A 22,625-nucleotide genomic window follows, 5' to 3' on the forward strand; every position below is an offset into this window, starting at 1 on the left:
GTCTTAAATAGCCAACTCCTTATCCTGTGATTATGCCCCATATAGTTCTAGACTTTCTAGCCAGGGAAACAACCTCTCAGCATCTACTCTGTCAAGCCCCCTCGTATTCTATATTTCAATGAGATCACCTCTCATTCTTCTAAACTCCAGCGAGTATAGACCCATTCTACTCAACCTCTCTTCATAGGACAACCCTCTCATCCCAGGAATTAATCTAGTGAACCTTCATTGCACCACCTCTAAGGCGAGAATATCCTTCCTTAAGATGAGACCAAAACTGTACGCAGTACTCCAGGTGAGGTCTCAGCAATGCCTCGTACAACTGTAGTAAGACTTCTTTACTCAGAGACTTATTAATGCCAACGGGGATGAAGTGGTCAGCTTTTCAAGAGGCTCCATTAAAACCAGAAACACAAATGCTTTTTCATATCACTAAATTTAAAGTCCAAAAATTGTGTCTCTCTCATTTGAAATGTGGTCCAATTTATTTCCCCCCCAGAAAAATATCTGAATTGATCTTGGAGATACCAGCAAACATTAGTGTCTCAAATCACCCTTCACTTGTGACCATCATGAATGAGGAATAGAATTCATTCACTAAGGCTTCATAGCATTCCCACTCAAGAGCTTCAAGACTTGAGAGGAAGCTCCAGATAAAGCATTGAGATGACCATTACCTAACAAGTTCTTAAAAAATGTTATAGAATAAATCACAAATTAAAAACCTATTAGTGAGCCATCTAGATTTTGCTGGCTGCCATTGAAACTCTTCAGAATGCTAATGGGCATTCGTAGGAACACTGACTTTTCTGACACCAATTGGTTGTATTTTTACCTTTACATAGACACGGCATCAAAAAGCCTGAACTGTACTTTAAATTAAACACTAAAGAGGAGAACCAGAGGACAGCAGTTAAATCAGATTGTTCAGGCTTAGCCATTGACTGAACTGACCACTGACAAACATTGGTTAAGATAACCATTGGAACATGCCCAAATCACAAAGTGAATGTATGTCCCATCATGTGGTTTACATTCAGCAGTAACAAAATCTGTAAGGCAGCAAGGTCTTCAAGATAGCAATGTGATCACCAGGGTATAATCTGGCCAAGCTTCAAACCCAGAATAACCAACTAATTTTGCTAGTGCTCATATACCAATGCCTATATGAAATCACAGTTTGGTGCTAAAGACTATCCATGTTGTCAATAATAGAACTAATTACGCTTGAAACGGTGCAGTTACCTTTTTGTACTTTTCTAGCATTGCTGCAATGTTGCGGTTATTCAGGACACTCCTAGCAACAACAAGGCTGCCCTTCTTGGCTTTCTCAATCATTGCCTGGTAAGGAAGAGAGATGGTAAAGGGCAATCCAAGTAAGCTAGTCACTTTTTAAAATCAATTCATTTCTTATAGATAGTAGAAACAACATTCAAAAGAAAGCCTGGCTGATTAGATACAAAGTGCTTAATTTCTGCCCTCACCATACCTGAGGAAGTCAAGTTAGAATAAAGACTATACCCAGAACTATTTAATTTCATATTTTAGGATAGGCAGTTATGAATTAAAAAGAGGCACACGACTGTTCCTTTTTCTAACCCACCCCATCCTGGTACCATGTAGCACAGCCAGACCTTGAGGTACTTAGTCCATTTTTGGGAAAGCATTATTCTGTTTTTATATTTGGATTGGGGCGTGTACTCTGTAGGTGGACTGGGGCCCATTTTGGGACCTGTAGAGACCAAACTCAAGGGACCAGTTCCCCACATTTACACAAATGATACTGGCCGGAATCCTAAACCAATGAAAACATGGGTTTACAATGCTGCCCTGGATAAGGGAAAGAGGCTTGTTGACACGAGTGCAGCCAGAGGGAAACTGTTAAATGCAGCCAGCCTACATGAAAAATTGTACTTGCAGCAAAGTAGTACTTTGATGTACACAAGCACTCCAAATCACAACAGCAACAGGACAGAAACTTAAGGATAAACTTCAAAAGGAGCAAGATATATCAAAAGATAATTTGTTCTCATTCATGGACTTCCCATGCACCTCATACAGTAGCACCAGTGATTATGCTCTGTGCTGCACAAATCCTCAGATATATAACATTAAGCAGAACTAAAGACAAGCTTAAGATACAGATCTAATTCAAAACAACTCCAAAGAGTGACACTTGTTGCACAAAACCAACCTATCCAAGTATCATTTACAGCACTCCCGTGAAGGGACAGGACAGGAACCCTTTTGTAGCGTGTCTAAGCAGCCATTCTTTGTGTATGAGTTTAGACAGTACATGTCAGCCTGCTACCTTCACGAAGAGGCATCGCAACCAAACTTGATCCTGCCTTCCTTTCCATATACATGCATTGTCTAAAAGGTCTCACTCATAATCTGTGGTTCCAATCACAGCCCGGAAAAAACCCATGGCATACAAATGTGGCACTTGTTTTGCCCTCCTGTCTTGAAAGAGTTGATTTTTTGCTGGGTTACAGATCCACAGCCATCGCATGCTCTCTAGTACTAAACAGTGATTGTTGTCGGGTATTTAACTGTCAGTGTCATAACCATGCTCAATCCTTTTTCACACATCTATGGATTTCCCAGAAGGCAGTCAATGGATAGCCATCAGAAAAGGAGACCTTAGACTGGCCAGTATCAGTGCCCTTGCTGCCACTCGAGCTAACTCACTACAGACTAGTAATTGAACCTGTGACCTCTGGTCCATACAGAGCTGGTTTAAGTAAGGAAGCCATGAGGGAAGGTCAGGGGAAAGAGAAGGAATTTGATAGATGGTTTTTGGCAGCTCAAAAAACAAGATTAGGCACCTGGATAATCTACTGCTTGTCCTACAGAGCACTTACTTTGCGGTTCCTGCCATGATCAGCCGTCTTCAGATGTCGCATAAGGAGGGCATTCTGCATAGGTACAAATAGATCACAGGCTACACAGTGTGCTGCCTCCACCTTTTTCATGAAATGCTCCAAACCAACATCTACAACACAATTACAAAGTATTAGATGCAGCATAAAGGACAGCTGAACAAATTCAAATGGATTCTTTGTTTGACAGGTAGGAGAGAAAGAAGAGGGGGGGGCAGGAAAGAAAAAAAGAGAATCAGTACTATGGGATTGACAGTGATCACAGCATTCGAATTACAATAAATAAAACCCCTTTACACTAATTATGAATTTTCCACTGGTTGTGCTAAGGTTTGTGTTGGTAACCTCACAATTTCTTCACCCAAATGCCACCCCGTGATGATGTTTCCTAGTTTCTGATCTTGCCAGTGAGCAGGTTGTCCCAACAGTTTATGGTGTTGGTTAGTGCTGAGTAGCACTGCACTCATTACTCAGGATGTAATGAAAGCAACATTGATGGGGAGAAGATTAAGCAGTTGTTTAAAGTAGCAGTGAGTGTTGACCAGCATTGCTCAGCAATAATCAGGGATTGCCTATACCCATGTTGTCCAACACCTTAGACACTAGCCACATGTGGATAATTTGCTAATCAAAAATGCAATTTAAGAAGTAATAGAAATCATTGTTGGCCATGTGATCTTGATGTTCATTTGCATAGCATATCCATGTGTACGTTAACCATTTTGTGCATTTGTTGGTAAAATGGTAAGACGAAAAGCAGTGGCCGAGTGTTTCTTCATCGTTGTGTGTTTTACTTCCTTCATTATTGGTTAAAATGTTGTGTAACATAGATTGGGAAAAGCAGACGAGCAACTGTCAGAAAGGTTGTGAATTTCTTGTGTGTCTGGGATAGTTTTCTACAGCAGTATGTTCTAGAGGCAACAAGCCATACTAGATTTAGTAATGAGTAATGAACCAGATTTAGTTAACGGCTTAACTGTGCGTGAACATCTATCCAATAGCAATCATAACATGATCGAGTTCAAGGTAGTGTTTGAAAGGGAAAAAAGTGAGTCAGCTGCTAAGATTCGAGACTTGGGTAAGGCAGACTTCAATGGGATGAGACAGAGACTGTCCACAGTAAAGTGATGTGGAGATGCCGGTGATGGACTGGGGTGGACAAATGTAAGGAATCTTACAACAACAGTTTCAAATAAAACTGTTGGACTATAACCTGGTGTTGTAAGATTCCTTGCACAGTAAAGTGGGCACATCTGTTAATGGGTAAAACGACTGATGATCAGTGGGAAATGTTTAAAGAAACATTTAACGTGATACAGAATCGGTTTATACCTGAGGGGCAAGAACTCTACTTGCCAAAAAAAACAGCCATGGACAACTAAAGAGGTCAGGACAGTATAAGACATAAGGAAAGGGCATACAAAAAGACAAAAAATGGCACAGATCCTGGCAAATGGGAAAGATACAAAGATCAACAAAGGGTCACAAAACAGATAGTAAGAGCTACAAAAACAGTATGAAAAGAAACTTGCAAGGGATATCAAAACTAATACAAAGAACTTTTATAGTTATATTAGGAAAAAGAGGGTGGGGTCAGGAGCAGTGTTGGCCCCTTAAAAATTGAAAGTGGGGATATTGTCATTGACAATGGGAAAATGGCAGACATGTTGAATAATTACTTTGAGTCAGTATTTACAGTAGAAAAAGACGATAGCATGCCGGAAATCCCAAGAAAACTAACATTGAATCGGGGACAGGGACTCAATAAAATTAACATAAGTAAAACAACAGTAATGAAGAAAATAATAGCACTAAAGAGTGACAAATCCCCAGGACCAGATGGTTTCCATCCCAGGGTTTTAAAGGAAGTAGGTGAGCACATTGCAGATGCCCTAACTATAATCTTTCAAAGTTCTCGAGATTCAGGAACCGTCCCACGACACTCCGCTTTTTAAGAAAGGGAATTATAGACCAGTTAGCCAACATCTGTTGTGGGGAAAATGCTGGAGTCTATAATTAAGGATAGGGTGACTGAACACCGAGAATTTTCAGTTAATCAGAGAGCCAGCATGGATTTGTGAAAGGTAAGTCATGCCTGACAAACCTGATTTAATTTTTTGAAGAGATGACTAAAGTAGTGGACATTGGAATTGGGAATGTCAATGGATGTTATTTATATGGACTTCCAGAAGGCATTTGATAAGGTCCCACATGAGAGACTGTTAGCTAAGATAGAAGCCCATGGAATAGAGGGAAAAGTACGGACTTGGTTAGGAAGTTGGCTGAGCGAAAGGCGACAGAATAGGCATAATGGGTAGGTACTCACATTGGCAGGATGTGACTAGTGGAGTCCTGCAGTGATGTGTCTTGGGGCCTCAATTATTCACAATATTTATTAAAATCTCATATCTAAGTTTGCTGATGACACAAAGATTGGTGGCATTGTAAGCAGTGGAGATGAAAACATAAAATTACAAAGGGATATTGACAGATTAGGTGAATGGGCAAAACTGTGGCAAATGGAATTCGATGTAGGCAAATGTGAGGTCATCCACTTTGGATCAAAAAAGGATAGAAGAGGGTACTTTCTAAATGGTAAAAAGTTAAAAACAGTGGATGTCCAAAGGGACTTAGGGGTTCAGGTACATAGATCATTGAAGTGTCATGAACAGGTGCAGAAAATAATCAATAAGGCTAATGGAATGCTGGCCTTTATATCTCGAGGACTAGAGTACAAGGGGGCAGAAGTTATGCTGCAGCTATACAAAACCCTGGTTAGACTGCACCTGGAGTACTGTGAGCAGTTCTGGGCACTGCAACTTCGGAAGGACATAATGGCCTTGGAGGGAGTGCAGCGTAGGTTTACTAGAATGATACCCGGACTTCAAGGGTTAAGTTATGAGGAGAGATTACACAAATTGTCTAGAGTTTAGAAGGTTATGGGGTGATCTGATCGAAGTTTAAGATATTAAGGGGAACGGATTGGGTGGATAGAGAGAAACTATTTCCGCTGGTTGGGGATTCTAGGAGTAGGGGGCACAGTCTAAAAAATTAGAGCCAGACCTTTCAGGAGTGAGATTAGAAAACATTTCTACATACAAAGAGTGGTAGAAGTTTGGAACACTCTTCCACAAATGGCAATTGATGCTAGCTCAATTGCTAAATTTAAATCTGAGATAAGATAGCTTTTTGGCAACCAAAGGTAGGTATATGGAGTTAGATCACAGATCAGCTATGATGTTATCAAATGGCAGAGCAGGCACGAGGGGCTGAATGGCCTACTCCTGTTCCTATGTTCCTAACACGGGTAAAAATGCTGGACTTCAGCATCATGGAAACACCAGCAACATTGGACAGAGGTGAGCGGTCATCGTTGTCAGCGTGACTAATAACCACACTAGGCCAGAAGAAACCAAACCAACCAACGATCTGGTGCATCTCCTGGTGAGTCAATATTCTCTGTAATCACTGAAGTCAAAATACCTTTTGCAACATGCTGGACAAAAACCCAGAAGCTGCACAAAGATGTGTTGTGTCTGAAATTCATGTCAGAATTCCAAATGTTGGTGAGAGACACACTGCAAAATTTCACAATGCTGGTAGGTGTTTGTTAAGTAAATATACATGTGTGAAGTACATTTATCTGTATTGTGTACAGCATTTTCCACTAAAATTAATGCACATGGCTAAAACAGTGTCACCATAGCCACACTTATGGCTAGGCAGCAGTTTCTATTGGACAACACTGGCTTATACTGATCAGCTAATGATCATTTAGGCCTCTATCCAAGTCTACCAGTTTAACCAGACTCCTCTATTAGCTGGTGACCAATAAGAAGAATTATACAATATAGTATACAAGCCATTGCATAGGTTGGATATTCAACAGTGACCATCTTAAAAGCTACTCTGGATTCTCCCCATTTCTCCCACACAAACTCCAAACTGCAGAACTAGAATGTATATATATAAAAATAAGGAGTTTATATAAGGATATATAGATCTACACTGTACTGCTGTAAGTAAATGAAGAATCTCCTCCCTCCATACAAGGTTTGAAAAAATGAGAATATATATATGCAATTCCAAATTGTATCAGTCTGATCTTAAAACCCTGTCAAGACCAATTTATGTTGTCCTGATATATATCAAGAGTAAACTGGAACTCAGTACTCATCGTGGTTCAAACCTTGTTCCAATGCTGTGAAAGTGCCATCCAAATGTTTTGAAACTTACTGGAATTGCAGTTTGTAACCAAACTATAATTTATATGCAATAACCTGTGCCATTGACACGTATGCAGAGACTGTTTAATGCAAAATTTCATTTTGGGTCTACAGCCCACTATTTCTTCACCACTAATTGTAACATTTTGCCAAGGATACAATCCCAAGCAGTAGTTGTGATGGGATATGGATCTGCATCTGCTATTCCTCACTGACCTGTGGATTTTGACCATGTCCAAATGGACACGTGCTACGCAAAGGTCAAGCTCTTCTCCACAGGAAGCAGCGTGGGGGAAAAGAGAGCAGGGTACACAGCTCAATTAAAAATATTGGACCAATGGTTTTTCCCAGAGTTCTGCATGGGCACTGGAATAGCCCCATATCTCAATAGTATTTCCTTTCCTCACCAGCAAAAATACAACATTCTACAACCAGTTTGTGAAAGACGACCCAGCGGCTAAGAAGCAGCAAGTCTGAGTAACACTGCCTTGTTGTATGCTGTGTGCATTTCATTAATCTTGAAAAGCCAAATCTCAGCTAACATTCTGATTTGAGCGTATCATCCCATTTGCAGGAACAAGTCTGCATCATTTATATAGAGTGGATGATTTACACAAAGTCCAACATACCTTGCAGCAAGTCTTGCTGCTGCATAAGCTGCTTTTTCAGAATAGTTTTATCTCCAATTTGCTCCCGACGCTTCTGAGTTTTCTGAATCTTGTTTAAGATATACTCCTGAAAGAGATTCAAACATAAGCACATTTCATATGGACAGTGTTTTATATTTCATTAACAGCCTCTGTTTGAAAAAAGCAATTACATGATTATTTTTAAGAGCTACATATTGTCTCTAATATACAATTAGACTGATGTTGACTATCCATACACAAATGTAATTTAAAAAGGGAATTTGGAAACTACATGGTAAAAGTAGCCATATTTATGCAAACCAAAAGGTGAAAGAACCACACAGATACATACATGCAAAAAGTCAGCAGTCTGCTTGTCAAGTTTGGTCGCAATGAACTTGAAAGTTTCCTTGTGGAACTTACTGTCCACATGGGAAGAAATATCCTCATCTTCGAAGGTTCGGAACTTGCAAACGGAGCAGGCATACATTATTCTGCAACACAAAAGAACATGGTGCATAAAGAGAAACGTCACAGGTTGAGCAATGTAACAATAGAAGCAGCACCAATCTATTCACACTGCCACTACTACTCACCTTTCTGCAAGACGATCCCGATTTTTCTTTGGTTTGTTCGCCTTCTTCTTTTCTTGCATCGTAGGAACTAATTAAAACCACAATATTTCAGACACATTAGGTAGTAATCATCCAGTTCCTCCGCATTTACCTTCAAGACTAATCCTTCCTATATCACAATTAGTATATGGTACAGTTCACATCAAAATATCTTAAGGTCCCACACTACTAACATCTATTACCCAATTATCTAAATTATTACCCTTTTAAAATTACATAGCCCCCCTCCTTCCCCTGTGAATTCTTTCTGGGGCGCTCCTAAAAGGCACCAACTCCAGCTGAGGTACTGTTCCATGGGCACCAGCATTCTTCAGGGTTCGTACCCAAGTGGCTATTTTTCTCACAAACCTAAGTAGACTATCCAATCACTGAGTGATCATTATACAATACTAATCACTCCAGCAGGAGTCAGTGGACAGTGACCAAAATCAGAAACACAGGTCAACTTTTCCACCCCTCCCACTCTCTACTGTTGAGATTATAAAACAAATTCTTAGCAGAGTACTGAGTTAGATTTACCTTGGGGTTCAGCTGATGTTAATAAGCAGCTTGTGCATCTCTCCTCCTCCCCCACTCCGTCCTGCCATTGGCAGCCGTGCCACCAGCCATTTTAGGCCCCACGTTTTGGAATTCCTTTCCTAAACCCTCCACCTCTGAAGACCCTCCTTAAAATCCACCTCTGACTAAGATTTTGGTCACCCCTTCAGTACCCTTGTTGGCGCGACATTCATTTTTTTTGATACACCTCTGAAGTGCCTTGCAGCATTTTTCTACCTCAAAGGCACTATATAAAAGCAAGTTGTTGCTGCTCCTCGAGCTCTGGTTTATGCCATTTGGGAAGTCAATCTACTCACTGCCATATATCATTCCTCACACACACTTTTTTTTATTAAAACCATTTTGTTAACTGTAACATTTTAAATAGTGACATTTCATTTGTATCACATTTTGACCCAGTTACATATTATACAGCAATATTAAAAAAGCAAACAGTTCTTTAAAAAAGATCTTGTGTGAATTCAGAACATAAATGGGTGCAAAATTTTAACATTATTTTTACTCTTTGATTTGGAACTAATTTGCAAAAATTGCCAGTTAGGAATTTGACTAACATTTACAGAATATTTTAAAAAAAAATCACAGAACGGGGTATGCTAGTCAAGAATCACAAGCTCTGAATCTTACTAACTTGTTTGACAAATTCCCAAGTGGAGGGAAGTTGGCTGTGAGAAAGCCAGCAACAAAAAGCAACAGTGGACACTTAGATGCCACTCTGCCCTGGTGGGGGGAGGGGGGTGCTTGAAAGAAGAGAAGACTGAGCAACATAAAAAGCTCAACAGAAGAGAAACTCAGATGTGCTATTTTGGGTGGGGGTGGCAGGAGGGAGAAGGATGGAATTTCACAAAAAGAAACCTGATCTTACAGCGCTTTGGTTTCTTGTCCTCCGACTCCTTGCCCTCACCAGTCTGGAAAAAATAAATGAGCATTATTCTTAAAACTGGACCCCCATCAGGGTAAGAAAGTGATTATGCTCTAAGGAACACTACGCTACTGGAAACACCGCATATACGATTATTTGAAAAGACTAACTGGTCCACCTAGCCTATTCTATATAGTTGTGATGCCTTATGCATCATGATACAGACACTCCCTACCAGTAATGGTCCATTTGTGGGCAGTTAATTTGTATTCAGAGACATTGAGATTCATTATAAGATCTGGTTTAAATTACACAAAAGGCAAATAGTCCCACTGACAAGCGTCTGATGCTTTGCTCAAGTGAACTGTTTGTGATTAATGTTCTTTGCAATGTTCAAAGCAAGCACATTGGTGATAACAATTAGTTTTGTAAACATTAACTGCAGAAATTGAATACATCCCTGCAATGGAGGAAGAAAAATTGACTAGTAATGGACTATATAATATGGCCAAGCAAATATAATACTAACTTTTCTCATTCACATGCCAGTATTAATTAACATCTCCCAGTGTTCAAAGACTCGTCAATTTCTGAAGAACCTCAGAACTTTCCCTCACTGTGATGGTGGTGTCCAGATACTGGGAGAGTGGCATCAGAAATACCTCTCTGCATCTCTCCCACTTTTACATTTGAAGCCCGCTAATGGTTTCCCACAGGGTCCAAAGAAAAGGTAGATCTGGAGATTCATGAAAAACTAAGTCTTGACTGATAATGGAACAAGGTAGATCACACTAGGGAACATCACTGATGGAATCAAATCCACATCAGGGACCAACAGTCACAATATAAAAGTGGTCATCAAGACTTTGACTGTTCACCTCAAAAGTACTAGAGGTAAAATCACCTCAACCCATTCATATAGTTCGCTGCCGCTATTTGGCATATTAGACCACACGTTGAATACATTGGTCACTTAACAGTGGTACAGTACACTATTATATGACTTTCACTTTTCTCTCAACACCACTGGATGACAGAATCAATCCTATACGAATGGAAGAACAGAGGCTGAACTTCTTCATACCAATCAATCAGAATTAAACCTCTCCAACCATACAGGGTATAGGCCAGCTACATTCTCGCAGAACACTAACCTAAAGATCCATCTCCCACCCTCACAAGCAACTGTGGGCAAGCTCTGCTTTTACTAGTAGGAAATTATCATTCGTAGCAGAAAGTAAATATTACTTACAGCACCATCTCCAGATTCACCACCATCATCTTCTGTAGAGATGAAAGAAAGTGTCATTTTAAGACGACAGGAGGATGTACACTGAAACAGGTAATGCTGTTGGATGATGCATTTCACAGATCATTCACCTAAACTTAAATTAATGCTGATGCACATGATTAAGGAGGTCCAAACAATTAAAAATGGGGTAGCTTCTCATCCCAACAGATCAATTTAATCATTCTACAAACATTCATACCTATAACTATTAGTAACAAGCTTATAGAAGTTTTCAAAATATTGAAGACTAAAGAATGCAATTTCAAAATAGTGGAAGCTAAAAATGTAGACTGCTTATGGCAGAGCTACGGTCGGCGAGCCACAGAATGACAGGTATGGGCTCCAGCACATGACTGCATGCAGAATGTTGCATATTGGTTGGCATGTTGAGCAAAAGCTATTTCCAAAGCTCTTCCAACAGTTCAAAGATAAAGAAAATCATTCTTGACAGGCTATGGGACTGTACAGTACCTCCCAGCGAGTCTAATCCTGTTTTCATCCTGCATTCACATGAATTTCCAGCAGAGGTCACTGTAATACAATCAGGAAGAAACTCGACCAATTTTCCCTTCCCTGTCTGTGGTGATGTGTCCCTATATTGCTGCTGTTCTGGTCATATCAGCTAACTAAACAGACCATGGTTGAACCTGGGACTCTCCTACAATACTTTTAATCCTTTCCAGTCCACAATTGTTGACTTGAACTCAATCTTTATTCCCAATTAGCAACTACTTATCAGATAGCCAAACAAAAAACAAAGTTTAATGCCAACTTTTTCCATCCACATTTACATGCTAGTATTAATGCCCTGCCAACACTCATTCACTGCTCATAAATGATCTCATATGGAGCTATACTCCAATAAGGGAGTCAGTGCCTTAAAGAGATGATTGAGGAGAATGTAAAAAATAACTCTCACACGGAGGCCCAAAAATGTATCATCTGTACTTCAACATGCCAGAGGGACAAGTTCCAGGGTATTCCCCCCTCCAAGTTTGATTTGGGGGGGGGGGGGGGGGGGTGGCACATACAGGGGAAGTGAAGACAAAAGGAGAAGCAGCCAAGACTCCCACTCCCAATTGCCATCTTGGAAACCTTGCTGGAAGTGCTGACGTGTACACATCAGATAAAGAGGGGAGATTGGGCTGTGATGCCATGTGTATTCAAATAGCCTGCCAATCATAGTTAATTGTATCCATGCGATTTACATCAATTAATGTTAATTGTATTCAGGTGGTGTGTATCAATTGGGGCCCTCATATCAATATATAAAAGAGAGCTTATTTAGGATGTGGATCTCTGTGAATAAAGGCTTGGAAGCAACTGAAGACCAGGCTCTAGTATTCTATCCTTCACCACCGGGCTATCCAGCTTACAACAACTATACCCCATCAAGAAGTCAACAATTTTTGGAGAGAGAAGTTTAAGAGGGACAGAAACGAGTGGAGGAAATTGGCTGGGGTGGGATGTAAGCATACCTGCATCGGATCCATTAGGATCTTCAGTTTTTGCCTGTTTGTTCTCTGGTTCATCAGTACTAGCTGTGGACTGTTTCCTCTTCCTACCAAAGCCTGCATCCTTTTTCTTCATCTGTTAAAGATCAAAGACATTTCAATTCCCACACTTCAGGCACCAATGAGTAGTTTGAAAGCATTAAAAAAAAAATCACGTGTCAAATCGGTCTCCCATCTTGCTTGTATGATGTGTGCAAGCTGTCTCCAATCACTCCAGTATTTAATGCTGTGGCCTCCATGGATAACAGGAGTCGAACTAGGTGCAGTTTCCATTTCCCATTCAATAAATTTGGTGCACTCTAACTTTGGACTTTTGCCCTCGGGATGGCTTGTTCCCAGACAGAACAAACCCCATCCAAGCTGAAGTTAAGCCCAAGACAACATCAAGACCACTGTTTGAAATAGTGATAGTGCTGTACAAGAGTCAGATTATATATCACTGATCACATTTGAACACTTCTCAGAAGTGGAGATTTCAAATCTAAACCACTTAACTTTTTGGTCTGGCAGTACAAGACAGACTACATTCCCTGTTTCATAGTCAATGCCAGTCACAAATTAGAAATACATTAATCAAATGCATTATATACAGACCATGAAAGTAGCTTTGCATGGTGCAATGCATCTCACACTCCCACAAACTTAGTTATAATATTCTGGATCTTGTCAACTCGTGACTGTGATGAGCACCATTCTGTCGCCACAGAGAAAGCACTCACTTCTTTTGAAAGAGGAAACATGGATACCATGAAAATGCTTTTGCCAGTTTCATGGAATATAGAATAGTAGATCGACACTTGTCTGTGACTAAGTACAACACATTAGCAACGTAGTCGCTCATGTTATGTGCCAGCCACTGGTAGTCTAAAGTGCCAACACACCAGCAATAATCTGCTACCTCTACAAAATAGGTTGACACAAATATGGAAAAAGACAGGAGGGAAAAAAAGTTAAAAGATCAAATATTCACAATTATTACAAGGTTCAGTAGAGCAAAATCCTGTAGTCAGCACTAAATTCTGGCAAACACTGGAATTGGAGAACGAATTTTCAAAGTCAACATAAAAACAGATATTAACATCCTACGTGCAATTTCCTAACATGAAAATAGTAAACAAAAAAGTGTTTTAGCCACATAAAAAAGTGGCGGGGCTGGATCCAAATACCGATTACTAAAGTGAAGTGAAATGTCCAGCAGATTCTATTTTGGATCAGGAGATCAAGCCGATGAGCTGGTGGTTCCTGGATCGCAAGGCAAAATATCTGGCATCCCTTTTTTTGGCACCTAGAGGCCCATATTACTTATAAAATTATCTCACTATTAACAATTTGTTAATACCTTTCTTCTTGTAAGGAAATTACTTGTTATGCTCAAAAAGAACATTTCCTTGGAACACTCCATAATGCACAAATCCTGCAAACTAGAGGACAAAGTAATGCAGTGCATTTATTCTAGCCTGTCAATTCATAAAGATTAATTGCAAACCAAGCAACAAACTAGAGTAAGCAAAGGGTGCAAAGAGGGGTTGGCCCATAGAAAATGACAATGGAGAAGTGGTGTCCGAGGATTACGAAATTGCCTTAGTACTTAAGGTTATTTTTCAACAGCGTTCACAAAAGAAATGGGGGAGAATTGCCAGAATTGGAGGCATGTTTAAAAGGTGAATGTAGACTGAAAAGTTTTAAAATCACGACAGCGCGCATATTGGGGAGATTGTTGAAATTCAAGGTAGAATTTAATTTCAACTTTCATCCCAGGGTTCTGAAAGAATTGGCTCAAACAACTGAGAATCCTCTTGTGGATATTTTTCTAGAGTTCACCGAATTTAGGCCAAATCCCAAAGGTTTGAAAAATAGCAATCATGACTCCCATCTCCAAAAAAGAGGCAAGATATGAATCATCAAATTATAGCTCTGCAAGCCTTGTGTCCACTGTTGGGAAAGTGTTTGAAAGTATTAAGATAGATAACATAAGGAAGCATCTCGAGGGGAATCAGTCAGCATGGTTTTAGGAGTGGCAGGTTATGCCTGATTATGAGATAACAGGCTTATTAGATAAGGGAGAACAGTGGATATTATCTACCTGGATTTCAAGAAGGCATTTGACACTTCATGCATAATAGGCTACTACATAAGGGCAAGCCCATGGGATAGATTTGCAAGTATTGAAATGGACTGACAAATGGTTGGTTGGTTGGTGGGTGGGTGGATAACAAGCAGTTGTGGATGGGTAGGTATCTGGTTGGTGTAGGAACAGGAGTAGACTATTCAGCCCCTTGAGCCTGTTCCACTATTCAATTAAATCATGGCTGATCTGTACCTCAACTCCATCCATCTGTCAACTGTGGCTCAGTGAGTAGCACTCTCACCCGAGTCAAAAGGTTGTGGGTTCAAGTCCCACGCCAGAGACTTCAGCACAAATACAGGCTGACACTCCAGCCCAGTAATGAGGGTGTGCTGTCTTTCAGATGAGATGTTATATGAGGCCCCATCTGCCCTCTTGGGTGAACGTAAAAGATCCCATGACACTATTTCCAAGAAGAGTAGAGTTTACCCTGGTGTCCTGGTCAATATTTATCCCTCATCCAACATCACACACAGATTATCTGGTCATTTTCACACTGCTGTTTGTGGGACCTTACTGTGCCCAAATTGGTTGCTGTGTTTCCTACATTACAACAGTACTTCAAAAGTACTTAATTGGCTGTAAAGTGCTTTGGGATGTCCTGGGGTCATGAAAAGTGCCAAACAAATGCAAATATTTATTTCTTTCGCCTTTGTTCCATATCCCTTCATACCCTTGCCGAACAAAAATCTATTGATCTCAGTCAGTTACCAGTAGAGTGCCGTAAGATTCAGTGTGGGGGCTGATGATGTTTATAATTTTTATTAACGAGAGGGGAAGGAATCATGTCCGAAGTGTCCAAATTTGCAGACAATACCAAATTGGGATCAGTGGACAATGAAATGCAGATGCAATTTAATAAAGATATGAGATTTGGCAGAGGGACGGTTGATGTGGATTATATGCCAAATGGGAATGTACTGGAGGCATCAGAGCAGTAGAGCAATCTTGGGGTTTTAGTGGACAGGTCACTAAAATGATCAGCACAAGGTTCCCAGGCTGTCTAAAAGAAAAAGTACAGAAAGTTGGGATGCACAGCAAGGAGTATAAAATCTAAATCCAGAAAGGTAATTTTAAAACTGTATGTGACCCTGGTGAAACCACATCTGGAGTACTGCATGCAGTTTTGGTCTCCCGACTTCAAAAATTATAGTGTTATTGGAGGAGATAGAGAATGGCTACACTGATGATCCCATAACAAGGGAATGGTGCATGATGAAAGATTGACTAGACAGAGTCTTTTGCTCAAGAGAAGTTTTTAAAGTCATGAAAGATTTGGACAAATGGGATCCAAGTAATCTTTTCTCCTGTGTACAGAATTTAAACACAAGGGTTCATATTTACAAATTAGAACAACAAAAGACAGAAAATGCAGGAGGATTTTTTTTTAAACTAAAAGGGTGGCGAGTATGTGAACAGATTACTGGTATGGGAGGTGGAACAAGAAAGCTTACTGGGTTTCAAGAGATTAGACAGATTCATGTCAATAAATAGGATTCAGGGTTATTAGAAATGCTCCAAGGGAATACTGTGGATAGGTAGGCTAGATGGATCAACGAGCTTCTCCTGCCTGAAACTGTTACCACATTATTAAACTCAGTAAGACAATGGTTATCACATTATTATGCATGCTGAAACAAACATTGCTACCTTTGTGAGTGGAAAGATTTCATTGTAAATTAGTTTTTCTTTTTAAAAAGTTACCGAATTCAGAGGGCTGGCAAATCAAGTTTCTGAAAATGAATTCAAATTCGAAAATGTGACTAGAGAAGGGATACTGCAGCCTACTAAGCAGCTTCAACTAGAACATTATTTACACTGTAGAAATTAATCACAAAACATTTAACAGACATTTTAGATAATTTTGCTACAACAATATGATGAAAAAGCCCTTGTATTTTCAAATTACACTGCACACTCAACTAATAAGTAGCAGATCTGCAGTGGCACTGCTGATGGTAAGGCAGATGATACATTACACTGTTTAATGCAAAACATATTACATTCTACAGTGCAGCCCTGCCCCTTTACAGGCCGCAAAGGCTAATTGTGTTCGGTTTAATTGTTTAATCTGCAAATTGGAATGTGCTGGTCAGTTCCAGGCTGGAAGTAAAAAAATACAGATCAGAAACACTCAGCATTTCAAGACCATTTTGCATCACCAACAGTCTGGGAGCACTAGAGGTAACATTTTTAATACATAAATTTAGTACAGTATTTAGGGGGGAAAAAAATCAATTGATGAAAAAAGTTAACAAGCAGGACTCAATATTCAGTTCCTGAATTTTATAATATGAAGACACTAGAGGAGGAAATGTTCATTTTGTAATCCAAGACAGAAACTATAAAATCTGTTTCACAAATTGTATATTCAGTCTAGTAAGCATCTGCGTGCAAATACCCTAGTTTGAAGTAGGATTGACTCATAGCTGATTTAATACTGAATGCAGGTTGTGAAAATTGGTATTGTTCACTGTTAATGATTTTCAAGACTTAAATAACCACTTAATGCTATGATAGTACACTGAAGATTTCTGGCTTTTAACAAAGGGGTGCTGTGACTTGGATTATAGACATCCTAGGTTTTTCTTTTAGCACCTTCGATTCTGCACTAGTTGAAATACTGTACATGAAAATGAAATTTTTTGGACAAACTGCTGGAAGATCACATTGGTCCATTTCAATAAAAAAAATGAAAAACCCTATACTTAAACAAAAAAAAACAAAGACGACTGTCCCACTACAAACAAACATGATTAACTTTCCCAATCCCTCATTTTACCTATTCATTACTGGATAAAATAAAAAGTATTAAAAAGGTACTTACGCCTCTGTTTCGATTCCTGTCTCTCCTTCGCTGTCTGCCACCTCCTAATGGTCTTCCCGATCCCTGAACTCTGAACAGGTCCATGGGGATAATGTTTGGGGAGAAGAGCGAAGGGAGGTTCCTGGTGGAGGAGGCGGTGGCGGCGTTGGGGCCCCTGCCTCCCATCGACAGCTCATTCCAGCGTGCAGACATTCGCCCGGAACTTGCAGGTGACATGAAGGGGTCGTTCCGATTGGGTCTGTTATATGGAGGCCGGTCTCTAGACCAGTTCTGGCCCCACTGGTTAGTAGGGCCGTATGGGTCACGTGCTCTGTTCTGGAACTGATCTTTGCGGGTCCCGTAGGAGCTGTCGTAGTGGTCATAGCGACCTCCATAGGAATCGTTATAATCAGCCCCATATTCACTGTAACCGTAGCCAGATCTGTACAGATCACGGTCATTCAGTGAAGACCCGGAGTCGTAGGACTCGTAAGGTGTAAACCTGAAAGAGTCGCACAGCAAGTAAGGAATCTGGTCAGTAGCTGGAAAGTACCATGTAAGTCTGCCAAGAAGTGATAGCAGACTAAAAAAACTAAACAACATAGTTTCAGCTAATGACATTTTAGCTAATCACAGAACCTATGTGGTTTGCAATAAGTAAACAAGCACTGGCTGAAATGGCCAGCCTCTAAAACACTTCTATTGCATTTACTAAACTGCTGATTACAATAGCAGAAAATGGGTCACTGAAAAGTTTAATGGATAAATCTCACAGCATGGGTTAACAAACTGCAACATACTTTATAATGAACCACGTTCTATAGTTTTTTGGCAGTGCGGTCACGCTTCTTGTGTACACACTGCCATCTATTAGCGTGTTGCAATATAGTAAACAGCAGAATGGAAAAATCCACCAGTTTTTGGATTTTAGCCATTTTAAAGTTGTATGCCATGTTAACCTTATATATGTGGGGGGGAAATGGAATTACAGAAGCTATGAACTCAATGGCAACCTTAAAATGACATAAAACAGAATTGTTTGGCTTATAAGCTTTTGTGTTTACATCATTTACCTGACAATATTGGACACATTACCTTTGAGAACCAGATCTCTTCCTTACAGCCAGCAGAAATGATGGGGATTTTTCCACCATGCTACACATTCTATGCCACCAAGTACAGATATTACTGCAGATACCCTGCTAAAGCCCCATTTACATTGCCAATCTAGAGTGAATTCAAATCCAGCTTCAAGGGGATCTTCAAGTGTAATTAATTTCACTATTTTAAATGTAGCATCTTGCTCTGAATGGATCATTTATGTTATATTGGACTACCTGTCTGAATTCCAAGACAATGGGAAGAAGCAGTGGAGTTCAGAGCACTAAGCAAATTGGTTTTGCATCAGTAACTAATCAGATTGTGTAAATGGGGTTGTAAATACACCAGGGTGTTTGAGCACATGCAGTACATGGAAGGAAAAAACTTGAGTGGTGTGCACAGCACAGGAGCTGCCAACCTTTCAAGCATTTAGGGTGACTGTTTTCTCTCCATCCCACTCTTTCTGTGCCAATGACTCAAATTTCCCATTTTAAAATTTGATAGTCAAATCTCCTATGGGATAAGGAGCAGCTACATGTACTAAAATCTGGGTCAACAGTACTCATCTGGGGAACTATCACCCTGCATGTAACTAGGATTAATGCTAAAAAGAAAATGTTAAATTCAAGTTTAAAAAAGGGGTCATGTCCCTGAAAACTGATGGTTGGCAACTCTGCAAGACAACACTCCTATCAACAGCTTGAAAATTCTCCTTTGGATAATTGGTCCATCTTGACAAGTTTTACAAAACTTCAATTTGATGAAAATTCAATTGAAGTGTTTGGACGAGATGCATCAATGAGCTATAGACCTAAGGCACGTTGTAACAGGCTTGCACTGTGCCGGCAACAGCAAAATGATTTTATAGTCTCTTCCCCACATAGAAACAGGAGGCTATTCAGCCCCTCGAGCCTGTTCCGCCATTCAATTAGATCACAGCTGATCTGTACCTTAACTCCATCAGCCTGCCTTGCTTCTGTAACCCGTAATACCCTTGTCTAACAAAAATCCACACTATTTAGAAATCACCTCATCTCAGTTTCCTGACACCAGGACTTGTTCAAACCTTTATTCCTCAAACAATCTTCAGACTTTCAAAACCCAAGCTTCACCTAATTGCTACTTGTCCCTCTTTTTACTCTTTTCAACTTGAGTGGTATCCTGTATCACACTGCTTCACCTAGAGTTTCTCAAAAAATGCTAACCAGAGATTGGGGCTATGCAATTAGCTTGGAAAGATAGCAACTTTTGTAATTACCAACTATTTAAAGGATCTACAATTCAGAAGCCTTTTGACAACCTGTTTAATCATTTTGCAAATAAATTAAAAGTAATTTTACTGATTCAGCTACTGGATTCTCTCAGAACAGAGATCTAAATATTAATCTACTTGGTAAAAAATGTCAGCTTTAACAAACATCAATATTACCAACAAACATATCGTATTGGAATAATTTTCACTGCAAACTTTAATTCTACCAATTCAAAAACTGCATGGAACCGTCAAGAGGAGCTTGTTTAAGTCAGACACCATCACCCAAAAAATGATTGTGAAATCCTGTTCTTTTTCCTGGAAGTGAATTCCAGGAAACTTCTCTAAATGTCTCCACTAAATCCTAAAATTTACAGCAAGTTTTAGAAAGACTCCAATGACAATGACCCACATTTGTCAAATGAGCAGTCCCATTGAAAAGATAACCAGTGTGGGAGAGACTGAACGATAGATGAACAGCTGATTTTAAAACAGAGCAACTATTCTAGTCGAGAAGATTTGACTTCTCCAGAATTTAAAAGTTTGCCATTAACTATTTTGAATGTTTACTTTTAAACCTTTACAATTGAAACTCTCCATCAAAGAACACACTGATACACAGAGGAAATGTGTTCTTGTCTGGGTGCAATGCCTTTAAAAGATATTTACATATATTACTCTTCCTGTTTGCACCGACATTCCAGAAAATACCTGTTGTCCTGGTAAGTGTCTTGCACCTGGTTTTCAGTCTCTAGCTGAGAAAGCATGTCCAAGCGCTTGTTGATCTTAGCAATGATCGTGTCTGTGGCTGTATTTTTGGGGAGTTCCCAAGTCTTATTGCCAGCATTGTAGCCATAATTTGTTGCCGAACTGGGTATAGTATCCTGGGTATAACTGTAATCATAGCCATCATATTCTGAAGGAGAAAGGAGAATTGTTTTTAGCAAAGATGTATAACTCCTAGATTTAAAAGCTATCCCAGATGTACACATACACCTCCAAAGTCAAGCGTCAGAAGCAACTTTTGTGACATAGACCCGTTTTACAGGAATTAAACTGGATTATCACTTAATCCTACTGTGTGGATATCATGATACATTAACAGTAAACACATTAAATCCATTAATACAACTTGCATTACTGTGGCTCCTGAACTCCCAGAATGGCACACTTTTGTGAGGTCAGAGCATGAGATAAATTTGATTCCTCTTTAAATGATGGCAAATTTAAAACAATGGTCAAGAGCAGCTGGAGCTGCAAGCATCTAGGTCTCAACACAACAAAAATAAAATGTGGGAAAATATAAACTTATTCAATACTGATGAAATTAGTCTCTTTGAAAGAACGTCATTAGGACTTGGAGGGCAATGTGCAGGTGGTGTTGTTCCCATGTGCCTGCTGCCCTTGTCCTGCAGCCACGGTGCACCGTGGAGATGGGAGTGAATATTTAGGGCGGTGGATGGGGTGCTAGTCAAGCAGGCTGCTTTGTCCTGGATGGTGTCGAGGTTCTTGACTGTTGTTGGAGCTGCACTCATCCAGGCAAGTGGAGAGTAATCCATCACACTCCTGACTTGTACCTTGTAGATGGTGGAAAGGCTTTGGGGAGTCAGGTGAGTCACTTGCCATAGGATACCCAGCCTTTGACCTGCTGTTGTAGCCACAGTATTTATGTGGCTGGTCCAGTTAAGTTTCTTGCCAATGGTGACACCCAGGATGTTGATGGTGGGGCATTCGGCAGTGGTAATGCCATTGAATGTCAAGGGGAGGTGGTTAGACTCTCTCTTGTTGGAGATGGTCATTGCCTGACACTTGTCTAGCGTGAATGTTACTGGCCAAGCGTGAATGTTACTTGCCACTTATCAGCCCAAGCCTAGATGTTGTCCGCTCATGCTGCATGCAGGCATGGACTGCTTCATTATCTGAGGGGTTGTGAAAGGAACTGGACACTGTGCAATCATCAGCAAACATCCCCATTTCTGACCTTATGATGGTGGGAAGATTATTGATGAAGCAGCTGAAGAAAGTTGGGCCGAGGACACTGCCCTGAGGAACTCCTGCAGCAATGTCCTGGGGCTGAGATGATTGGTCTGTCACAGTGCAGAGCCAAAGAATGGTTTCATTTCATTTCAACACAACGTTTTTATTTATGGAAACTTGTGGCAGCAGTCACAGCAATTTATTTACTGCTGGCTGAAAACAGACTAGCCAGTAAATACAACTGGCATTTATATAATGTAGAAAAATGCTCGACAGTGCTTGACAAAGGCTTAATCAGACAACAGCGGTCACCGAGACAAAGATGAAGGTATTAGGAGGGCTGACCAAGAGCTTGGTCAAAGGGATAGATTTTAAAGGAGGAGATTTTAAAGGTTCGAGGGAAAGGCCAGACAATTATAGGCCGGTCAGTTTTACTTCGGTGGTGGGCAAACTATTAGAATCAATACTGAGAGATAGGATAAACTGTCACGTGGAAAGGCATGGTTTAATCAGGGATAGTCAGCATGGATTTGTTCAGGGAAGGTCATGCCTTATAAATCTGATTGAATTCTTTGAGGAAGTGACGAGGAGGATCGATGAGGGTAGTGCAGTGGATGTTGTCTACATGGATTTTAGTAAGGCATTTGACAAGGTCCCACATGGCAGACTGGTCAGAAAGGTAGAAGCCCATTGGATACAGGGAAATGTGGTGAATTGGATCCAAATTTGGCTCAGTAACAGGAAACAAAGGGTAAAAGTCGATGGAT

General features: G+C 40.2%; 1 protein-coding gene across 1 annotated transcript in view; it reads right to left on the minus strand.

The window, feature by feature from the left end:
* LOC137304506 (A-kinase anchor protein 8-like) overlaps positions 1-22,625 on the minus strand; it is a 32,041-nt gene that overhangs the window by 1,807 nt on the left and 7,609 nt on the right. The window contains exons 3-12 of the mRNA XM_067973135.1: positions 20,593-20,797; positions 17,550-18,030; positions 12,562-12,673; positions 11,045-11,076; positions 9,796-9,838; positions 8,334-8,400; positions 8,090-8,231; positions 7,738-7,843; positions 2,865-2,995; positions 1,246-1,341 (exon numbers count right to left, since the gene is read on the minus strand). Coding sequence (XP_067829236.1) covers positions 1,246-1,341; positions 2,865-2,995; positions 7,738-7,843; positions 8,090-8,231; positions 8,334-8,400; positions 9,796-9,838; positions 11,045-11,076; positions 12,562-12,673; positions 17,550-18,030; positions 20,593-20,797 — 1,415 coding nt within the window. The remainder of the gene's footprint in view (positions 1-1,245; positions 1,342-2,864; positions 2,996-7,737; positions 7,844-8,089; positions 8,232-8,333; positions 8,401-9,795; positions 9,839-11,044; positions 11,077-12,561; positions 12,674-17,549; positions 18,031-20,592; positions 20,798-22,625) is intronic.

Source organism: Heptranchias perlo, chromosome 37 (assembly GCF_035084215.1).
Source record: "Heptranchias perlo isolate sHepPer1 chromosome 37, sHepPer1.hap1, whole genome shotgun sequence".
NCBI lineage: Eukaryota > Metazoa > Chordata > Chondrichthyes > Hexanchiformes > Hexanchidae > Heptranchias > Heptranchias perlo.